A 23,871-nucleotide genomic window follows, 5' to 3' on the forward strand; every position below is an offset into this window, starting at 1 on the left:
GCTGCGATTAGCTCAAAGTAGAGCTGCTGTTAGCTCAACGTAGAGCTGCAATGCTAAATGGATGAAATATAGTGCAAGGCAGAGCCGCAGCAGCCTTGTGAATCACACCTTTGTGGGACGCCTTATCAAATGCTCCAGCTATGTCTACTGCAAGAACATGGGCTGAGCCACCCGAACCGACAGCTCAACTCCATTTATGATGTAGGAGCGTCAGGACATCTGCAGTTCCAAGGCGTCGGCCGAATCCATATTGCTTTGCAGACAGAACATTGTGGCGATCTATAAAGTTCATGATGGCGAGGTTCACAATGCCTTCCATTTCCTTCGAGATAATGTTGTGTAGGGACACTGGTCGGTAGTGGCTGATGGGTGAGCGGGAGTTCTTCTTGTGAACTGGGACTATTCTGGCCTCTTTCCAGTCTCCCGGTTGTCTTCCAATAGAGAAACACGTGGCAAAGAGGCGTGCTAGGGGGGCAGCAAGCTCGTTTGCACAAGTCTTGAGGACAAAAGCTGGGATGTTGTCAGGTCCTGTTGCTTTGGAGGTGTCAAGCGGACGGAGGGCGCGGCCTACAGCTAGTTCCCTGAAATGCACTTGGTGCAAGCGGGCGGTAGACTTAGGCTGTACATGTTGGAGAGGCTTATCCTCCAAATCATCCACTAGAGCGCATTTCCCAGCAAAATACTTCCCAAACGCCTCAGCTTTGCTTCTATTGGTGGAGTGTTCATTGCCATCACGATCGATGCTAGTAGGTATGCCAGAGTTGCGTCCATGGCCACTGGCTTACTTCAGAGTTGTCCACCACTCTTTATCGTTTGCACAACCTGCTTGCAGTCGGGCTCGAAGATACTGACGGGGGATTGACTTTGCAGCAGAATGTACACCCATCACAAGTTTTTTTCGCAACGCTTGTGCCCAGACTCCTAGCCAGAGTCATAGATCTACTACAAGTAGAACTAGTAGAGGGCATTGAAGACTTGAAGTGAACTAGTGTTTTCGGATGCGAACACAGTTCTATAATTAGTTTGCGTGTACATGCATATTTCTCTGCAATCGACTGGTCCCGTACGGATCCGATTTACCGTCCTCAAGATGGCAACAAAATTGCAATAGTCTTGCACGAGTACTGGAACTGGAAGTAACAATGACATTAGGTAACCATGGTAACTGGTTCACTAGCTACTACATGACTGGAGTACTTGTGGTGGAAGATGGCCATTGTACGTCACTGACACTATGCGCATAAACCTGTAGTTAGGCGCCAGGCGAGATTTGCGTGACACCAGATTCTAGACTTGAACTAAGTTTAGTTACTTTGTTACTTACCACCTTACCGGTACTGTCTCACTAGAGTGAGAAAAGAGCGTGTTATGATGTGCGGAACCTCTCACTTCTTCTAGCTACAAAGCATGTACATTGTACATGTAGAGCCGTAGAGGATCTAGGCTGCAGAGTACACCACTTGCACTGCAGTCCGCACTGCCGCCACATTATCATCATCATGCATGATCAAGGCTGCGCGCCCGCCTCGTGCGCTCGCGAGGGCTAGGGAGTTGTGAATTCACACGAAAATCCCATATTTTGCAAGAATATGCTAGTTTTCGAAAGTATATGCTAGTTTTCTGCAAAATCTGCTGGTTATGCTCGTGCAATGCTAGTTTCCAGAAAGTGCTAAATATGCTAGATGTAATGCTAGCATTATCCGCCGGGGCCTAGCAACCTACCAGCGGAAATGGTGAGATTTGACCAATCAGAGGTCTTGAAAATCAATCATTTTCCAGTGAGCGAAATGATTTTGCCAGATATAGCGGTCAAGTTTCGACGTACAGTCAGTATCGCCTATAGCGCTGGTGTTTGCTTTCGAGCATTTTATCACTAGAAGCGATATATTTATTACTATGACCGATAGTGCATGCAATATATGCGAGCGGGGTGTCAATTGACTCAGTTGTCTGTGCGCATACATGTACGCACTGCATAGCTGGCTACAGTTCCTGACACACAACATCAGCATTTCCTCACGATGGAGGCATATTTCGCAACTTGTACAAGCAGAACGCACCAAACTGCACTGGACAAGTAAGTTCTTCACGAAGAGAGTAACACCCTGTTCTCCTCTGACACCACTGGATTTTACATGTGTACATCAATCACTAAAGCCGATGCAAAAATAATGTAATAAAGTTCTTTTGAAATATGAATTTCATCACTATAGGCGATTTATAACTATAGAGGATTATTAATACACGCGATAACTGTGTGCACTTAGTTATGACAGATGAAAATGAATTTGAGAAATTGATCACTCCAGCCGGTATAATATTAGCACTATAGCCGCCAACCTTATAGGCCACACTGACTGTACAAGTATCTCGTTTGTGTTGTGGAATTTATTTAGTTGTTCATTGCCGAAGTCGTTGAGAGGTCTAAAAAGCAAATTCTGTAAAGTGTTTCTGTGTCAGCATGGCTAGAACAAAGCAAACTGCCCGAAAGTCAACTGGAGGAAAAGCTCCAATGAAGCAGCTTGGGCTTGCCACCTTGGCTGCTCGTAAGAGTGCTCCCTCACCTCCTGAATTGAAGAGGCCTCACAGATACCGTCCTGGTACTGTCGCTCTTCGAGAAATTCGTCGTTACCAGAAATCCACTGAGCTTCTTATCCCCAAGCGGCCCTTCCAGAATCTTGTTCGTGAAATCGCTCAGGACTTTAAGAGTGACCTTCGTTTTCAGTCGGCGGCCATTGGTGCTCTTCAGGTAAGTCTAAAGTCTTTGTTTCGTAGGCTGTGTTCGCTTTCTTATAATTTGACGAAGCTGCTGTCATTTGAACATGAGGAAACTCACGGCTCTACAAGACTACATACATATACTAGTAATATAGCGCTATGGACACTGGCCATCGCCTAACGCTACTAACGGTAAAGTGTTTCCTCTGAGACAAAAATGCGATAATACTCATAAAAGAACACACTTCAGGCTCATTACAAACATCTTGAAAGTTTTTGTCTTCACAAGTATACTTTCAAGCCTTCTCATCAGGTGAAATACAGGCAAGGGAAAAGGAACAGGAACAGTGGATTAAATACAGTAAAAAGGTGGTAAAACAGCGCAAAAAAAGAAAGAAAGAAGATAGCTAAAGAAAACAGCGAAAATTGCAATAATGACACAAAGGTGCAAATGCGAGAAAACTCAATAAGCGCGACACGTAGTGCGACAACAAGAGACAACCACTGGACATACATGTAACGAACGAGGTTTTGACGACCTACCTAACAGCCTAAGTGTTAATTTGATTTGTTTCTGCTTGCAAAGGCTGAATGTTTTGGAAGCTGTATACATCCACACAAGGAAACCCAACCTTTGCAAGCAGAAACAAATCAAATTAACACTTAGGCTGTTAGGTAGGTCGTCAAAACCTCGTTAGTTACATGTATGTCCAGTGGTTGTCTCTTGTTGTCGCACTACATGTCGCGCTTAATGAGTTTTCTCGCATTTGCACCTTTGCGTCATTATTGCAATTTTCGCTGTTTTCTTTAGCTATCTTCTTTCTCTCTTTTTTGCGCTGTTTTACCACCTTCTTACTGTATTTAATCCACTGTTCCTGTTCCTTTTCCCTTGCCTGTATTTCACCTGATGAGAAGGCTTGAAAGTATACTTGTGAAGACAAAAACTTTCAAGATGTTTGTAATGAGCCTGAAGTGTGTCCTTTTTAATGGTAAAGTCTTTTGCTTAGCTTTTGCATAGTAACGTCATTTGCGGAAATTTTATTGGGGGGGGGGAAGGGAGGGGGAGAGGTGTCCTCTCGATATACTACTTTCGTACTTGTGGGTGTCAGCAAGAGCTCATAACCCCCAAGATTGTGCAACGGGCATAGACCCAGCGCTCGGCGAACTTCTTATATTTCGTCATGCGCAGATTGTCACCCGAGGTAAATTTGGGTTCTTTGCGATTTCTGGAAACTATACCCTGAACCGCTGCTAACTCAAGGCTGTAGCCTCGACTTTTCTAACCTTTTTTAAGACATTTCGGACGTACAAGTCGTGCTTCCTAAAAAAAATCTTTCTCCAAGAATCCATGGACAACACGAGAGGAAGAAGCGAGGACGCTGTTAATAATTTTGCATTGCCTTTGAAGACAATCAATCTGATAGCTGTGCAACTCGGCCGAAAAATGCTGCTTCGACGTATTCTCAAGTTCCTCAACCATTTGAAATCATCTGCGAGGAAAGCACCGGAAATATGCCAATGGCCTGGGGACTAAATTGTTCTTGAAGAGATTGACTGCACTGGTGGAAGAAGAAGGCGAAGAAGAGTCACCATTGCATCGAAAAAAAATAGCTTTGTCTTTAGGATCTGGTGCTTCGTTTCACTTTTGCTTCTTGAGGCTCAGACTAGAATCGCAGTTTAGGCAGTTTACCCTGTAGAAGCATCCTTGTTTGACTGTTAAGTTTAGAAGAATTCATCGGCGTGACTCATCGCACTGCACCACAAATGACGCAATGAAGGAATTCCGCCGAGCGGGCTCCCATACAGGGACTGAGCAGGAGTTGCACACTCTTGGGGGTTATGAAATCGTGGTGTCAGCAGTTGTGTTTGGGGTGCGCAACTCTGTCCAAAGTCGCGAAGAAACGAGTACTACCTCAAGAACTTGTACTAGCACTGCTAATCAAAGTCACAGTACAGTATCAGGAGTGGTTGTGTACTCTTTGTTTAATTGTTCACAAGAAGTACTCAAAATACTGTATATGCTCAAATCTTTGGTATGACTATGAGAGCAAAAGTCCAGGTTAAGGGAACGGGAATGTTATTTTACTCACTGAGAAAAAGTTCCCTATTCGATAATGTAGTTAACGAGCATGTTCTGCAACAGAGGGCGGCCTGCCCAAAAGAATGAGGGAGTATTGTGTACACAGAGGCAGTGGGGGGACTACACCTTTGCCGGCCATTGTCGCATCTATTCACAAACTATCGGTTGTAGTATAGGGTAGGGATATAGGATCGCCTTTAAATTTGGAACACACACTTCTTATACCACACTCCTTCTACTGTAGTGAACACTTGATACAATATCATAAGATCGCTCTAAAACATGTTACAGCTTGTTCAAATAGGCCTGTCGTAAAATTTTGCGCACGCAAATTTCCGCGCAAATGTTCAAGAATGCTATCAGTACAAGGAATGAAGAGAAGTCTTAGCTGGAGTCACAGCATGTAAATGGATTGCACCTGGGTGTTCTTTAGTGTGGCAAAAGCAAAATAGCTGGCTTGTGAGTACGCACAGAGGAAATGCCGTATCACCGCAACATTATCAGATTCCACAGGCATGAATTGTCACTGTAGATCACTCCAACATGTTGATGTTAGGCAAACGTACTGCCTGGTGTCCACCGGATTCGGAAAACCATTACATTCCATACAAAATATGAAGCACAAGAGAAAATATAGGCACAATATCCTGAAAATGGGAGGAAAATGACACTCAAAACACACAAACTGCTCTGCTTCATAAGCAAACAGTAGCTTGACACCCAATGATTGATTGATTGATTGATTTTATTTCACGGACCCTCCAGAGGCAAATAGATGCCTATCGAAGGGAGTCTCCTAAGTAAGTATGGAAAATGAGAAAGTATGTTCGTAAGGGAGAAGAGGTAGACGATACATTAGAATATAGAGTACAGAAGAAGTAAATTCAGTACTTCGGGTAGTACATTGCATGCAAATCATAATGAGAATTAGAAAAGCAGCATTGCGTACTACTATAACTGACATATGCACAAACTAAATGACTTGGTCGGAAGGATCCGGTTTGGCTGTGGCCTTAGTAATAAAAAAGAAAAAAGTGACACCTTCCTCCTCTATAGTAGCCTCCTTCAACCCTTTCCTCTTCCTCCTACGATTCTTCCTCTTCTCCAGAAGCCTTGCGTATCGAACTGGCTATACGGGTATTATCCTCCAGTTTGAGTGCCTCCACGGTGTATTCAACAACGGGGCATCCTGCAGTCTGAAGAATCTGGGCTAGTGCCTTGGCTCCCGTGTTGAAAATGCACACTGCCAGTCCAGCAGCAAGACGTAGTGTGTCATCTCCCGCAACTTCTCCTTCGCACACATGCCCCAGATCATAGCGTTAAAGCTCTCATTGGCATTTTGCGTGGCACCTGTGTGGCACCGGTCAGGCAGCGGTCCAGCAATTTTTTGCTGGCAAGCTTTATGTAAATTGGTATCAAAACCTTGTGCACATCATTTGGGATACTACGAATTTTGACCCCAAAAAGGTGAAATCTGCAATAGTGCTCAAATCCCCGGAAATGGCGGAGCGTAGTACGCAATAGTCACACAAAAGTGTTGTCTCATGATTGGTTTTAGCCATCAAACTCTGAGTCACAACGAAACACTCCTAATTTAATTCTTTTTTTGTACCTCCTGTATTGTGTACATGTGGATTGATAGAAATTTCAGGTAGTGTACGAAAGAAATGCAACGGAAAAACGAAAATGTTGAACGGTCGCATCCATGTGAGCACGGCATGAAAAAACACAGGAACCTGATGGCCAGAACTCGTACAAAACCATACAGCATCACTTAGCATGAAAGGAAACGTAAAAATCTCAGACAACGTTGAATTTACTTACTTTGCACCGTTACCATCCCAGTCATGTTAGACTTCTAAGCGTAATCTGTGGCGGAGATCGTCTTATTAAGGTCATAGGATTTGACACAGTCATATTTGGGTTTTTTCTTCAGTTTTCCTTTGCTGTGATTTGCCCTGGTGTGTTGGGCCTTTTCTGTGCACTCTCTAATCTGCATCCTTCTCTTGTGCCTTTTTGCAATGCAGGAGGCATGCGAGGCCTACCTGGTCGCAATCCTCGAGGACACCAACTTGTGTGCCATTCATGCTAAGCGGGTCACCATCATGCCCAAGGACATCCAGCTGGCACGTCGCATCCGTGGCGAGCGGGTTTAAGCTGCTTCTGGCTTACTGATATTCATGCAATAAATATCTGCTGCTTACTGTATACCCGTGGACTTTGTACGAGTAGGGTCTAGTGATTTTATAATATTTTCGGTGTGTCACATCTACATGTAATTGTACATCATGCAAATAAGTTTCGTTGCTTTGGTCTCGTACTTGAGTGGTAGCACCAACCTGGACACACCAGCATGCCATGATGGTTATTTTTAGTGGTTGTCTCATATTTGTCACCATTAATCCCATTTGTAGAAAAGGTATTGTGTGTGTGTTATTGTGGTGAGGGACGTCATTGTTGTATGCTTACAGGACAAAAACCGTGCGTGCCAAACTCTGTCAGGCACCCAAGAACGGAGCCCACAGTATTGTCTGCATTTGTGATAACTGATGGAAATATCTGTGAAGTGTGAATGATTGTGCCAATCAATTGTGCCTTTTCCCTTCTCTCCTGCCTCGGACTCACTTGTGAGGTCTGCATTTGTCGATGAGGATATAATTATGCGAAGTGGTGGGCCACCGATGCGAATGTAAATAGCTTGATGTGTTCCTAGACACGTCAGGTGATGCGGCCGCGAATCCCTGTAACCTTACTTTCCTAATCTCATGGCGTGCGTTGGGGGGGGGGGGGGGTAGGGAGCGGTCTAGGACAGTGCCTGTATTCAGGTTCATGTTGCTTGTATGCATTTACCTGCCAGTGGTCTGCTGGATTGCGGTAAACCTAATTATTAAGCTTCAAACTCGACAAATTACAACACTAAAAGCTGACAATCTTCAACATACCAAATTTTGATTATTCTTCTAAGGCATGCAACACTTCACATGACTTGTAATTCTATAAGAAATGCTATCAACCGACAACATGAGTTTCAACAACATACAAAACAAGTCAGTATCATGTCAGTGTACACAGTACAGTACATAGACGTCTATAGACCTCGTGAGATTGGCGGAGTACATGGCGGTGCACAGATCAGTCACTGGTCCTGGTCCTGGTCCTGTTACTGTGTACAAACGTTCCTAAGTCCATCAGAAATAAGTCTATAGCGATACTCCATACATATGGGAAAGGTATTGAGCTCCGGTCTATTAATATAAATTTCTTCACTATAGGAGACGGATTGAGCGAGCGGCGACGGAGTGAACACGGAATTCACGGCACTGCGCCAACGTGATTGTTTTTCGTTCATAGTTTAATGTTGCGTGCCAGGGTATTTCCCTTTGGCACATCGCATGCGAAATGAACACCAGCGGAAGCACGTGAATCCCAGGTTAGCTGGTCATTTTCATCGTGAGAATCGGCTGAACTGGAGCCAGAAACGGAAAACGAATGTGAGATCGAGTTCCTGTGCCATTCCGAGTCATGGTGAGGTACTTTCAAGAGGACTTCAAAGATGCACCACCGGTTCCGTCCTTATTGATTTGGCAGCTACCATGATTAAAATAATAAAAAGCTTCGTCTTGATTTTTGCCAACAGGCCCAGGATAATGAAACCATTGAGGTGAATTAAATAGAGAGTAAAATTCAAATCGCTATTTATGGAATGAATTTCGTTGCTCCTACGCTGGACGTCACGCTGTTCTCGCCGATATGACATAAACATGTCTTGACCATGAAACTTTCTTACTGGTTCTAGAATAGAAGAAACTTGTGGGTGGCTCTGGGTGGCGGTCGTGAGGCAGTCAAGGGTCAAGTCAGTTCACAGGAAAAGCAATAACTAAAGTGTGGGGGCAACCACTTCCTCATAGGATACACACCGAAGTCGTTGCCAATATAGATGTCTGTTACAGTTTGGAAAACTAGTGTGATCAAGAACAATCAATGGATTTGACTTGTTGTCCCTCAATTATAGTTCATTCAGGCCTGATCTTTTAAATAGTCATGCCCTTAGGCATCGTTCACTTGATTGCCTCACGCGTTATGGACATAGCTGAACTTTGTGTTGTATGTATGAACATATCGTACCGCAAATCACTGAACACTCTCCTCACAAAGGCATTTTTTCTAGTTCCGTTACGCAATTTCCCAGTTCAAGGTTAGTCAAGTAATGCTGGCATGTATGTGGTCTACAGAGAAAGAGGAAATAACTGAACGAAGACTCAACTACTTATCCAAAGCAATAAAAACATTGCAACAGTTGCTGTCAGCACGGTTCTACTTGAAAGAAGAAGATATAAACATGTCTGGTCACAACACATTGAAGCCAAGGCGACATGTAAATGGGAAAAGAAGCGCATAGGTTAGGTTTTGGCCAGCTACCTGGCCTCTGCGTACACCGCCACCACACCCACACACAACAGAAAGATACAGATCACAATAGTAGTGTGGTATTTGTTAAATCAAGGTGCAAGATAGAAGAGCTTAGCGTAGTGTATACATGAGCAAGAAAAAGGGGCATGCCACCTCACACATATACATGTACACGTATGTACCAGACCAACATGATGCAAAAAGTGAATCACTGTGTAAAATGGGGCCACCGGTTAATTAACCAGCCCGAAGCTGGCGGGAAACACCGCAGGACCCCGGCGGAGGCACATCCCTGAGGAAAAACCGGTTAGAATATCCCCCTCAGATAGCTGAAAAAACCGTAGCGTTCAGGACCTATCCAGAAGTGAAAATAAAGGGGAGGAAGATTGGGAAACTACAACGAAAAGAGAAGGACCACGATGAAGAGAAACATTTTGAGAACTCTGAAAATGGTGAAAATGCTGCCAACAAAACGCTTATCTCAGCATGGGAGGAAGTTTACATGGAATTATACTAAAGATTTTCAGCCACCATCTCATTCCGCCGAAGTGGAATATAAAATATATGGAGATGAAACACAAAAACTTGACGCAAAGAGTGATATGACTACTGCAGAAAGAAACTGATCACACAACATAATTTTAAATAGTACAGAGGAGTTATGTTGAAAACAGCAATAGGAGCGTGTCAATTATCCAAAACGGCTTCCTGCCCGTGACACAGTTGTGTGCAATGGTGCATCAATAAGCTGTAACGGATGTTCTTTACATGTCGTCGATTTGACGACTTTGAGATGTAAACAGTCAACATATGAATCTTGCAATTTTACTATGCATTTCACTCTGTCCCCGAGCCGTAAAGTTGATCTGTACCGTTGAATGAGTCCAAGTGATTTTTCATCCATGGTAAGCGATGGCGAGCAACAGCCAGTGAAGCAAATTTGCCCTTCACGCTCTAGATGGGACGTTGCTTTTCTGAACTGCTCATGCTGGCTGTAGATGGGTAAAGTCTGTGTAAGCTTTTTACCCTGCCTTGGAGTCAGAAACACCCGCGTTAGCCGCTTTCTTTCCAAAACAGGCTGCAGAACGTAGTACATCTCGCGCTCGGTCATGGCTACATTTATTAAGCTCCTGTCTGACAAATCGGCAACGATTTGGTCAAAAATTATCTTAAACTTGTCTCTTACATTTGCCAATATACACCTTACAGGCTTGTCGGGCTGGTTAGTAGAGTCACCGGAGCTTTCGGCAGCGTTATCAGAAGGAGTGGAGACAACATCCAAACACTGTCTTGGCTTGTCAGGAGAGTCACTGGATGCTTGGGCAGCGTTATCAGAAGAAGTGGAGACAACATGCAAACACTGACTTACAGCAACATCAAACAACTGTTTCTCTTCAGGCGCTGCCATCCTTACAAACAGAACAACATTAACCACAAGATCAACACTCTGCTCTCTTCTGAACCTGATAAAAATGAGCTTGATTTTTGAACAGCAAGCACTTATATACATGTAGAAGGGCATGAATCGTGCTTATGTCTGTTACGCTGCTCAAACTGGTTGCACGCACTCCACAGCGTGGGATCAATTGCGTGGATCCCGTCGTAGGTCAGGGTTCGCAGGACCGGCGCATTTAGCTTGGGTAATAATGGGCAGTTAAAATAATGGGCAGTTGGGCAATGGGCAATGGGCAGTAAAATAATGGGCAGTTCTTCTGAAAAATCCATGAGTGCAGCCTTGGGCTGCGTGTCTTCAGCATTGAACTCACTAGCACTCATGCTGAGATCGTAGCCTTTCTCCATGGAATGATATCAGAGCCCTCTACTGGCTCTAGTTCCAATTACAATTTACGTGAAGGTTGATGTATACGTGTCAAAACTGAAAAAACGAGCGGTTTCTTGAACATTCAAGGAAGCCCTAACGCCACTTGTGTGCGTGGATTGATCTCGGCTGTGAGCTGGCTTCTTGTCAAGTACAGTACAATTGTCGACAAAAAATCCGTCAAGTGCTATGGTAGCTAATATAGTAATAGCTATGCGCTAGAGGTAGCTGGACGAGCCGCATGCACTGACACTGCTAGTGCTAGCTTTATGCACTGCACATACGCTGCTGCCGGTTCTGCACTCTGTGCTCGACTCGTGTGCATGCAACAGGCAGAGAGGAGTGCTGCGCAGAATGTTTTAGTTCAGTGTTGTGCTTGTAGACCCTCTTAATGTATTCTTGCATAATTATATAGGCGAGACACACTGACAACAGTTCCAAGAAATGGCATTATTTTTAATGTAAAGAACAAAAATAACTGTAAAAGAAGTACTCTGTTCTTATCAAATCCTTTTGAACGATTATCATGAATTTCAAATGCACGCACATTATGTATGTGCGATAGCGGATGATCTTGTGCGTAGAGCTGCAGGCGAAACACTTCGCACTTGATAGAGAAAGTACATGACGTTATAAGAGTCCTCGATCTGCGAACACGGCACTGGGTTGCGAAATTTGCGAGCCGCAAACAATACCTTTCGATTCCCATGAATAACTTACTGTCCAAATATTCCTAGTGAAAGGTTTTTCACTTGGTTTCTACAAAAATATCGTGTTTGAAGGTATGTGCCGGGCATTTGAGTATGTACGGATTCCCCACCGCCACTCAAAAGGCCGCCCGTGTCTGCCAACGAGTAGGAAGCCGCGAATCGTAAACCACGCCTAGTCCAATCGCTACATGTATAATTATTATTGTGTTTCAAGTGGCAACTGATTCAATTTGAGTGGTAAGCCAGTGTTTTTCGGTAAAATGTGACGTTTCCACTGGGAAAACCTGCAAGAGAGCACCGCTAACACTATTATGCCAATTACACCGTGTGCCTGAGCATCAGCCTCGTCAGTTGAGCTTGAGTGCGCTGACGATGATTGTGCTTGAAGAGCACCATATAATAATTATCATCTTAGCAACCTACACGCCTAGCCATTGCGAGGTATACAAGCCGCAGCGTTTCGTGGGAGACACACTAGTCGTGAACACAAATAACTTCAAAAGATGACAGCATGAGCAAGCGTCGCTAATGCCTAAGTAGAACAGATCCTGAGGACCATCGGGCATCAGTCATTCCCAACGCTGACACCTGCAAACAAACTACTACTAGTACTAGTAGTAGTAGTAGTCCCAATCCCCGTTCTGCGCAGGGTAGTGCAACGAACTAGCGGCAGCGATTCAGGTCTTATTGTAAGTACCTGGAGCCTTTAGCATGGAGCACCAGATTGCCTTTTGGGCAGGGTTGAACTTTAGGTTATATTTATGTGTAATTATCATGTTGGTAATGCACCACACTGAACAATCTACACAAAATGTCTTTTTCTCTAGTTCCATTGCATGCTTTTTTAGAGTACTGTGAAAAGCCAGGTTAGTCTCGCAGTGCAGACATGAATAGGGGCTTGGAGAGGAAGAGCCAATGGCTGTGCGCAGATTCGAGCTGCTTAGCCATAGCAATAAAAGCACCGCAACACTTGTCGTGAACACGAATGTAGACGAACAAACCACTCTTGCTACGCCTAGAAGCAGATAGCATCAAAGCCGCGAACCAAGTAGACGAAAGCTACACAATATGAGTAACCCATTTTCACATGTACAGATTATTTTCAAATAGTTTCGAACATTCAGGGGAGAGACATGTACTTGCGGGTAACAGTGCTAAATATAATATACCTTTACTTATAAAAGAGAGGCACCTGTGACGTGTGTCTGTGTGTGTGTGTGTGTGTGTCACGCTCCTTATAAATAAGAGGCACCTGTGACGTGTGTTTTTGTGCTGCCCTGAGCACGCGAAGCGTGCGAACAGTGTAGCACAGTGTAGCTAGCTAGCGGCCGCAGAAGCACTGAGCACGCGAAGCGTGCGAATCGTGTAGCCACCACCACATGCTGAGCACGCGAAGCGTGCGAACAGTGTAGGTGGTAGCAGCCACGATCAGTACGAGTAGCAGTAGCAGCCGCGCGCAGAAGCACTGAGCACGCGAAGCGCGCGAATCATGTAGCCACCTAGCCTAGCCCTAGGCCATAGGTAGCACAGCAGCCGCACAAGCGCTGCGGACCACGTGAACCGTTCTCTGCAAATAGAAACATCTGCAACAAAAGGATACAAAAGATCTGCACTGACTGCACTCTACATCTGATCTGCAGTGAAGAGCGCATCGCACTTTTGTTCGTAGGTTTATGAATTTTTTGAGCCGCTTCATCCTCCACCAGGTGATGGACAACCCTGACCAGCCTCCCGAAGGCGTAACAGACGTCCCTCCTTCTCCTTCCAACCATGAAGACTTCAGCGGTCTGGCCACCACCACGTGCTGAGCAAGTGTGCTGTTCATGTACTTGCTTCACCCGCATGCCACATTCGGCCAGGCAACGCTGGCCTGGGGTGCTGCTAGTATGTGATAAAGGACATAGTACAAGTTGTCTGAAGATTGATATATGGCATGAAACTTTAAGTTACGACAATCTAAACGCGTGGTTTTCTGTGACTCGTGCAGTACAAGTAACATTTATGAATATTCGGCCTGGAGACAATAAATTTACTTTCAAAACAATGGAAAACAGGCAAAAAACAACGACGAGCTATTTTGAAAGCAGGCATTGAAACGTGTCAATCATCCAAAGCTTCGTCTAATAGTAATAAGCTTTTCAAGGTAATAAAATGGTGCCCAATGGAAGAGTGTCAGGGTTCCCGTCAAATTGTACATACATAAGCTGTAAAGGATGTTCTTTACATGTCTTCGATTTGACGACTTTTAGGGCTAAACGCCCAACAGGTGTAGCTGCAGATTGATCTAAGAATCGTACAATGCTTTTCACACTGTCTCCGAGCCCTAAAATCGTTTTGTACCTTCGAATGAGTCCAAGTGATTCTTCAACCACGGTCAGTGATGGCGAGCAACAGCCAGTGAAGAATATGGGTCCTTCACAAACTAGATGGGACGTTGCGTTGTTGAACTGATCACAGTGGCTGTAGATGGGTAAAGTCTGCATAAACGTTGTATCCTGCTTTGGTGTCATAAACATTCGCTTCCTCATGGCAGATTGCAAATCTTCGAACATCTTGCGCTCAGTTACGGCGAGATTCAGCACACTTCCGCCTGACAGCTCACTGACGATTTTATCGAAAACTATCCCATACTCTGATCACTGCCAAAAAACACACCGCCTCTTGATCTTGATCATTGCCGGGAGATTCACTGGAGGCTTGAACGTTGTCAGAGGAGGTGGAGACAACACCAACACACTGACTAAGTTTAGTATCACTATTTCTCTTCAGATGCAAACATATTTACTCTAGCAAAGAAAAACATAAACTTGACGATGAACACTATGACTTCTTCCGAACCTGGCTAAAAATAATCTTGGCATTCCACATTATATGCATACGTGTACACAAGGGATAGCAAAATTTGTGCTTACTTGTGCCTAGCTGCTCACGCACTGGTTACGTAGACAATACATCCTGCTACCTAGAACCAGTGCAGTAGGACTCTCTCCCCAAGGCGAGATAACGTCATATTCAAGTGAACGGAACTATTACTTGTGAGATGGCCACGTGTTCGCCTTTTGGTCACGGGTAAGTATCTTTCGGCAGGCATGGTGACTTGATTATTGTTCGCTGAGCTACATGTATTATCTCCATAAACACGCATAATGTGGCAGGGCCCAGCGCCGGCTATGGGCTGGTCATGACGCCGTATGAAGTGTGTGATGTAATGGAAAGATATGCCTGATGCCATGGGGATGCGTAGATCTTTTGCAACTTCTCGATTGGAGCGGAATAGTAAAGTACCGGTATTATAGTACTCCCTGCTTGTTTCTGTTGCTGAGCTTCATCAGAAAAATGAGACTTTGGGTGACACATTTTGGCCAATCAGCAACCTTCCAGCGTAAATGATGAGATTGGACCAATCAGAGGTCTTGAAAATCAATCATTTCCACGTGACCGAAATAATTTTGCCAACTAGCGTAGCGCGCTCGTTTCGACGTACATATAACCCTTTGTGTTGTACACTTTGTTTAGTTGTTCATTGCTGAAGTCGTTGAGAGGTCTAAAAAGAAAATTCTGTAAAGTGTTTCTGTGTCATCATGGCTAGAACAAAGCAAACTGCCCGTAAGTCAACGGGAGGAAAAGCCCCAAGGAAGCAGCTTGCCACCAAGGCTGCTCGTAAGAGTGCTCCGTCAACTGGTGGTGTGAAGAAGCCTCACAGATACCGTCCTGGTACTGTCGCTCTTCGTGAAATTCGGCGTTACCAGAAATCCACTGATCTTCTTATACGCAAGCTGCCCTTCCAGCGTCTTGTTCGCGAAATCGCTCAGGACTTCAAGACTGACCTTCGTTTTCAGTCGGCAGGCATTTGTGCTCTTCAGGCTAGTTTGATAGTCTAAAGTCTTTGTTTCAAAGCTGTGTTCGCTTTCTTGTAATTTAATGAAGATACTGTAATTTGCACACGAGGAAACTCACGGTTCTACAAGACTACATACATATACTAGTAATATGGCGCTATGGACACTGGCCATCACCTAACGCTACTATTAGTACTAATTAAAAAGCTTACGTGGGGACAAAAATGTAATCAACGCAATAAATAGAGTAAGCCGCGCACTCAGTACAAACACCATTAGCAAAACTTTTTTTCATGTAAATAAAGAAGCTTGTTCCTAAACGTTTTCGTCTGTATTGGCAGTAGCGGCAAGGAATGTCAGGTCGGTTTCATTGTCACGTAATTCCAAAGTATGTACTGGTTCTCGTAGCGGTGTTAGGTAGTATGAATCTTCTGTTGCTAACCATCTGGTTCAGAATAGTGATTGTCGTTCTAGTTATACTGATGATTGCTTTTCTGTTTGGTCTCGTTCACGTAGTCAAAGGTATTTGCGTGTATTGGAGTCAGTCTACATTTTTACCACCAAGCCGATTTTGTGTAGGCAGCAAAAGAATGAGTTTACGTTGAAATTGTTTGTGAATTTAGATCAGTAGTTCTCGTTTGTGGTCGCATGGTTACTTTCTAGTGGTGAATTTATCGCATCTGTTGTCACCTTATATCGTTATTGATGTAATGTTTCTTTCAGCTCTCATTTTCTCGCGCTAGTTAGGGTCTAAATTATTACTTGCATTGTGCGTATATATATTGAGATAAGAGCTATCGTTGATTTGCCAGTAATCCTCTGATGAGATGGCGACGAAAACGTTTAGGAACAAGCTTCTGTATTTACATGAAAACAAGTTTTGCTAATGGTGTTTGTACTGAGTGCGCAGCTTACTCTATTTATTGCGTTGATTTGTACTAATCGTCAAGTATTTTGCTTAGCTTTTGCATAGTAACGTCATTTGCGTGGCTTTGGTGATTTCATAATACCAGTACCATCCTGATACTGTTCCCTAGTTTAAACTGGTTGTTAACAAAATATCGCCGTCATTTTCTGCCTCATTTGGTCTATACTGCCCTTATCACTAGGACACTTATGAGTCCACCCGGTTCTGTATACAGATTGAGTAAATACCATTCTTGTCCATGTATGCCAATCCCTATTCACTTCATCTGTGGAGTGCCGTACTACTCGTAGACCAGAACCCTGAACGCTTACTTGTACCCGTAGTTTGGAGAGTATGTAGTGCTCTGACTCTCCTGGGCATAGATCTGCTCTTTGTACAATCACACGTACACATAGTCTTCCATACATGCTGTGAAGAGTACCTAACATCATGTGACATCATGTACATTATCATCGTCATGTACCACTGACGTGACGCACGTCCTTTGCCTTTGCCCTACACGTTCTATGCATCGCGGGCAGGGGGGGGGGTGTCCTCTCGATATACATGTACTACTTTCGTACTTGTGGGTGTCAGCAGTTGTGTGTGGGCTGCGCAACTCTGTCCAAAGTAGCAAAGAAACGAGTACTACCTCAAGTACTTGTTCTAGTAGTGCTAATCACAGTCACAGTACAGTGTCAGGAGTGGTTATGTCCTCTTGGTTTATGTGTTCACAAGAAGTACTCCAAATATAGTAGGTGCTCAATAGATGTAATTTGGTGTAACTACGAGGGCAAAAAATCTGGTTAAGTGAACGGACATTTTAGGTACTTGCTGAGATGCAGTTCCCTATTGTATGATGTAGTTTACGAGCGGGTTCTACAGCAGGAGGCGCCCTGTCCTAGAAATGGGGTATTATTGAAATATATTGTGTGTATACATAGGCAGTGCCCCTTACCCTGCAATGGTGCTCAAATTCACGGAATAAGCATTGGTACGCAAAGGTTGTGTTGAATGATTGGTTTTTGCCATGATTCTCTGAGTAACAACGAAACAGCCCAACTTTTATTCCTTTTGTGTACCTCTTGGATATTGTGTAGATGTGAGTTGATTGAAATTTCAAGTAGTGTACGTAAGAAATGCAATGAAAAAAAAGTTGAATGGCCACATGCATGTGAATTCTGCGTCAAATTGTATATTAACATTGATCTGATGTAAAGAACACGCACAACATCATACGGCATCGCTCAGCAAAAGGGGCTAGCAGAAAAAACAACAAAGTTGAACTTGCCTCCTTTCCACCGTTACCACCCCAGTCCTGTTAGACTTCGAAGCGTTATCTGTGGTGGACGTCAGCCTCTTCAGGGCATTGGATTTAGCACATGTTTGGTTTTATGTACATTGTTTTGGCTGTGATTTGCCCTGGTGTGTTGTGCCTATTTTTGTGCACTCTCTGATCTGCGTCCTTCTCTTGTGCCTTTTGCCATGCAGGAGGCAAGCGAGGCTTACCTGGTCGGCCTATTCGAGGACACCAACTTGTGTGCCATCCATGCTAAGCGTGTCACCATCATGCCCAAGGACATGCAGCTGGCACGTCGCATCCGTGGCGAGCGGGCATAAGCTGTTTCTGGCTCACTGATATTCATGCAATACATATCTGCTGCTTATACTCGTACACCCATATGCATGTAGCGTGCTTCTTGGACTTTGTACGAGTAGGTTTTGGTGATAGATTTTCGGTGTGTCACATCAGATCTACATGTACATCATGCAAGTTACTTTGGTCTCGTACTTAAGTGGTAGCATATCACACACCAACCTGGACACACAAGCATGCCATAATGGTTATTTTTAGTGGTTGTCTCATATTTGTCACCAATAATCCCATTTGTGGAAAAGGTATTGTTTTTGTTATTGTGAGGTCTGCATTTGACAATGAGGATATATGCGAAGTGGTGGGCCCCCGATGCGAACGAATTTTGCTTGATGTGTTCGCAAACACGTCACCTGATACGCCAGCGAATACGTGTAAATTTACTTTACTGATGCCATGGCACGAGTTGGGGGGGGGGGGGGGCGGTTGGCACAGGCGGATTATGCCGACATAAATATTGGCATAATTTGGTGGTTGAAAATGTTCAGCTCAATTTGTAATCCTTTCGGAGATTGGAGCATAAATGCATGATTGAACCAGAGTTATAGTATGTTGGCGACACAATTGTATGCAATTTACCTGATCAGTGCTGGTGGTTTGCATGGTAAAGGGTTGGGAGGTCTTGATGATAGTGTTTTCAATAAAAGGCAGGGTGGAAATCATGGCAATACATTTTTGTGCTCGAAATCAACTTCTTCAAAGTTCTGTCTCACCCTGATACAGTATATGTAGCAGAAGATACGAGTTAATCAGCCTTTATCAGGTATCACCGGGCGGACGAGAAAGTGATGGGTAGTCCGCAAAACCCCACATACATGTACACTCTGCTCGTTACGAAGTCATGACGTCTGGATCTTAGCAGCTATGACTATACACGCTATAGATATTGCTCTAATAATTAAACAAGTTGACGTATAGTTGATGTTCGGTCATGGTGGAAGGAGGGATGGAGCTATGGGAGAGTTGAGCTGATTACGACAATTCGATGGGTTAGAGTGACATCGGTTGGACGAGTATGACGATTACGAAGACAGTTGAACATGACAGTTTTCAAAGGTAACTCAAACTAATTTGGCAATCAAAAAATCTTTCAAAAGTTACGGTGAATTGAATGCCATATGAAATTTATGGGTAGGCTGCCCCCTTAAAAGATGCACCACCGGTACCGTCCTTATAGATTTGGCAGCTACCATGATTAAAAAAATAATAAGCTTCGTCTTGATCTTGCCAACAGGCCCAGGATAATGAAACCATTTAGGTGAACTAAATAGAGAGTAAAATAATTCAAAACGATTTTTTTGGAATGAATTTCGTTGCTCCTACGTTGGACCTCACGCTTTTTTGGCCGATATGACATAAATATGTCTTGACTATGAAACTTTAATACTGGTTCATAGAGTAGAAGAAACTTGTGGGTGGCTCTGGGTGGCGGTCGTGAGGCAGTCAAGGCTCAAGTCAGTTTACAGGAAAAGCAATAGCTAAAGTGTGGGAGCAACCACTTCCTCATAGGATACACACCGAAGTCGTTTCCAATATAGATGTATGTTACAGTTAGGAAAACTAGTGTGATCAAGACCAATCAATGCATTAGACTTGTCGTCCCTCAATTATAGTCGATTCAAGCCTGATTTTTTAAATAGTCATGCCCTTTGGCATAGTTCACTTAATTGCCTCACGCGTTATGGACATAGTTGAACCTTGTGTTGTATGTATGAATATGCGTACCGCAAAAAACTGAACACTATCCTCACACAGGCATTTTTCTAGTTCCATTGCGCAATTTCCTAGTTTAAGGTTAGTCAAGTAATGCTGGCATGTATGTATTCTACAGAGAAAGAGGAAATAACTGAACGAAGACTCAAGCTACTTATCCGAAGCAATAAAAACATTGCAACAGTTGCTGTCAGCACGGTTCTACTTGAAAGAAGAAAATATAAACATGTCTGGTCACAACACATTGAAGCCACGGCCACATGTAAAAGGGAACAGAAGCACATAGGTTAGGTTTTTGCCAGCTAGCTGGCCTCTGCGTACACCGCAACCACACCCACACACAACAGAAAGATACAGATCACAGTACTAGTGTGGTATTTGTTAAATCAAGGTGGAAGATGGAAGAGCTTAGCATAGTGTGTACATGAGCAAAAAAAGGGCATGCTACCTCACACATATACATGTACACTTATGTACCAGACCAACGTGATACAAAAAGTTAATCACTGTGTAAAATGGGGCTGCCGGTTAAATAACCAGCCCGAAGCTGGCAGGAAACACCCCAGGATCCCGGCGGAGGCACATCCCTGAGGAAAAACCGGTTAGAATATCCTCCTCAGATAAATGAAAAAAACTAGCTTTCAGGACCTATCCAGAAGTGAGAACTAAGGGGAGGGCGGGTGGGAAACTACAACGAAAACAGAAGGACTACGATGAAGAGAAAAATTTGAGAACCCTGAATATGGTGAAAATGCTGCCAACAAAACGCTTATTTCAGCATGAGAGGAAGTTAACACGGAATTATACTAAAGATTTTCAGCCACCATCTCATTCCGCAGTAGTGGATAATAAAATATATGGAGATGAAACACAAAAATTTGACGCAGAGAGTGATATGACTACTGCAGAAAGTAACTGATCACACAAAAATATTTTAAATAGTAGAAAGGAGTTATTTTGATAACAGCAACAGAAGCGTGCCAATTATCCAAAACGGCTTCCTACCCGGGCCACAGTTGTGTGCAATGGTGCATCAATAAGCTGTAACGGATGTTCTTTACATGTCGTCGATTTGACGACTTTGAGATGTAAACAGTCAACATATGAATCTTGCAATTTTACTATGCATTTCACTCTGTCCCCGAGCCGTAAAGTTGATCTGTACCGTTGAATGAGTCCAAGTGATTTTTTATCCATGGTAAGCGATGGCGAACAACAGCCAGTGAAGCAAATTGGCCCTACACGCTCTAGATGGGACGTTGCTTTGCTGAGCTGCTCATGCTGGCTGTAGATTGGTAAAGTCTGCGTAAGCTTTTTATCCTGCCTTGGAGTCAGAAACACCCGCGTTAGCCGCCTTCTTTCCAAAACAGGCTGCAGAACGTTGTACATCTCGCGCTCGGTCACAGCTGCATTTAATAAGCTCTTGTCTGACAAATCGGCAACGATTTGGTCAAAATTTATCTTAAACTTGTCTCTTACTTTAGCCAATATACATCTTACATGCTTGTCGGGCTGGTTAGTAGAGTCACCGGAGCTTTCGGCAGCGTTATCAGAAGGAGTGCAGACAACATCCAAACACCGACTTGGCTGGTCAGGAGAGTCACTGGATGCTTGGACAGCGTTATCAGAAGAAGTGGAGTCAACATGCAAACACTGACTTGGAGCAACATCATACAACTGTTTCTCTTCAGGCGCTGCCATCTTTACAAACAGAACAACATAAACTACAAGATCAACACTCTGTTCTCTTCTGAACCTGATAAAAAATGAGCTTGATTTTAAACAGCAAGCACTTATATACATGTTGAAGGGCATGAATCGTGCTTATGTCTGTTACGCTGCTCAAACTGGTTGCACGCACTCCACAGCGTGGGATTAATTGCGTGGATCCCGTCGTAGGTCAGGGTTCGCAGGACCGGCGCATTTAGCTTGGAGAATAATGGGCAGTTAAAATAATGGGCAGTTGGGCAATGGGCAATGGGCAGTAAAATATTGGGCAGTTTTTCTGAAAAAGCCATGAGTGCAGCCTTGGGCTGCGTGTCTTCAGCATTGAACTGACTAGCACTCATGCTGAGATCGTAGCCTTTCTCCATAGAATGATATCAGAGCCCTCTAGTTCCAACTGCAATTTACGTGAAGGTTGATGTACACGTGTCTAAACTGAAAAAAACGAGCGGTTTTCTGAACATTCAAGGAAGCCCTAACGCCACTTGTGTGCGTGGATTGATCAAGCCTGTGAGCTGGTTTCTAGTCAAGTACAGTACAATTGTCGACAAAAAATCCGTCAAGTGCTATGCTAGCTAATAATAATAGCTATGCGCTAGAGTTAGCTGGACGTGGCCGCATGCACTGACACTGCTAGTGCTAGCTTAGTGCACTGCACATACGCTGCTGCCGGTTCAGCACTCTGTGCTCGACTCGACTGCATGCAAGAGGTTGAGAGGAGTACTGTGCAGAATGTTTTAGTTCAGTGTTGTGCTGGTAGACCCTCTACGGTAAATGTATGCATGAATATAGGCGAGACACACTGACAATAGTTCCAAGAAATGGCATTATTGTAAATGCAAAGAACAAAAATAACTGTAAAAGAAGTACTCTGTTCTTATCAAATCCTTTTGAACGATTATCATGAATATCAAATGCACTCACATTATGCATTTGCGATAGCGGATGATCTTGTGTGTAGAGCTGCAGACGAAACACTTCGCACTTGATAGAGAAAGTACATGACGTGTTAGAGTCCTAGATAGCTGCGAACACTGCACTGGGTTGCGAAATGTGCAAGCCGCAAACAATGCCTCTCGATTCCATGAATAACTAACTGTCCACTAAGTCTTATTCCTAGTGAAAGTTTTTTCACTTAGTTTCTACAAAAATATCGTGTTTGAAGGTATGGGCGGGGCATTTGAGTATGTACGGGTGCCCCACCGCCACTCAAAAGGCCGTCCGTGTCTGACAACAAGTAGGGAGCCACGAATCGTAAACCACGCCTAGTCCGCTACATGTATGTGTTTCAAGTGGCAACTGCTTCAATTTGAGTGGGAAGCGAGTGTTTTTCGGTAAAATGTGACGTTTCCAATGGGCAAACCTGCAAGAGAGCACCGGTAGCACTATTATGCGCACAGTAGGCCTGAGCAACAGCCTCGTCAGTTGAGCTTGAGTGGGCTGACAATGATTGTGCTTGAAGAGAACCACATAATATCATCTCAGCAACCTGCACGCCTAGCCATTAGTAGTTAGTGCGGGGCGGGTTCTGGTGCACTTTTTGACCTTTGACCTTTGGGCCAAATAAGGCACACTGTGTCGGGCTCGTTTGGTCTGGCTCGGGGACTCCCCCAGGGTTTGACCTTTGACCTTTGGGTTAAATAAGGCACACTGTGTCGGGCGCGCTTGGTCTGGCCCCGGGACTCCCCCAGGGTTCGACCTTTGGCCCTGCCATGCCATAAATGTCATCATGTTCTTTTCCGTGGCGACCGTGCACTTGTGCACGTTCGGTGCATTCGCACCAGGGAGTAGTAAAATACGTACTACTCCCTGATTTGCACATCGTAGATGTGCAGTGAATGACATATTGCGCATGCGCGCATAAGTACGCGGAGCGTGCGACCTTCAGTGGCCCTGCGTGTGGAAAAGACGTATACACCAGGTGTACACGTGTCATTGTAGGGTGATATAGCCGACCTCATATACGCTGTACGGGGAGATTATTTCCTCAGTATGTTGTAGGCAGTGCTGGAGGTGACGTGACGATGGCGGAGCCAAGTGCAAAACGATCTAGGCAGCCCAGACAGCCCACCTCGAGTGCCGTGCGTGGGTTTTTGAAAAAGTTTTCTTTGCCAGGTTCAGGCACTGATCCTCTCGTCTTTTTCAGCAGCCATCATGACGAGCTCCGACAGGTTCTGCTCGAGGAGCTTCAGTCTCACCCTTTCAAGGTGGTTTTAGTTTTGAGGGTGGAGATGACACGAGAGTCGGCCACGGGTAGTACGTCTGCCGTCCCGTTTTTAGAAGTAGACCGGCTCGG

At 44.3% G+C, this 23,871-nt stretch overlaps 1 protein-coding gene across 1 annotated transcript; it reads left to right on the plus strand.

Moving 5' to 3' along the window:
* The first annotated feature begins 2,314 nt into the window (after window positions 1-2,314).
* LOC135824331 (uncharacterized) lies at window positions 2,315-18,391 on the plus strand. Its single transcript, XM_065337064.1, has 5 exons — window positions 2,315-2,749; window positions 6,826-6,948; window positions 10,418-10,430; window positions 15,290-15,600; window positions 17,975-18,391. The coding sequence occupies exons 1-5, from the start codon at window positions 2,462-2,464 to the stop codon at window positions 18,101-18,103; spliced, it is 864 nt and encodes a 287-aa protein (XP_065193136.1). The 5' UTR covers window positions 2,315-2,461; the 3' UTR covers window positions 18,104-18,391.
* The last annotated feature ends 5,480 nt before the right edge of the window (window positions 18,392-23,871 follow it).

This window comes from Sycon ciliatum, chromosome 9, assembly GCF_964019385.1.
Source record: "Sycon ciliatum chromosome 9, ocSycCili1.1, whole genome shotgun sequence".
Lineage (NCBI taxonomy): Eukaryota > Metazoa > Porifera > Calcarea > Leucosolenida > Sycettidae > Sycon > Sycon ciliatum.

Excerpts from the sequence above, each read along its gene's own strand:
- LOC135824331 (XM_065337064.1), top strand. The coding sequence starts at position 2,462 with ATGGCTAGAACAAAGCAAACTGCCCGAAAGTCAACTGGAGGAAAAGCT. Across the intron at positions 2,750-6,825 it reads CGGCCATTGGTGCTCTTCAG|GAGGCATGCGAGGCCTACCT; the intron begins GTAAGTCTAAAG and ends TTTGCAATGCAG. Across the intron at positions 15,601-17,974 it reads CAGGCATTTGTGCTCTTCAG|GAGGCAAGCGAGGCTTACCT; the intron begins GCTAGTTTGATA and ends TTTGCCATGCAG.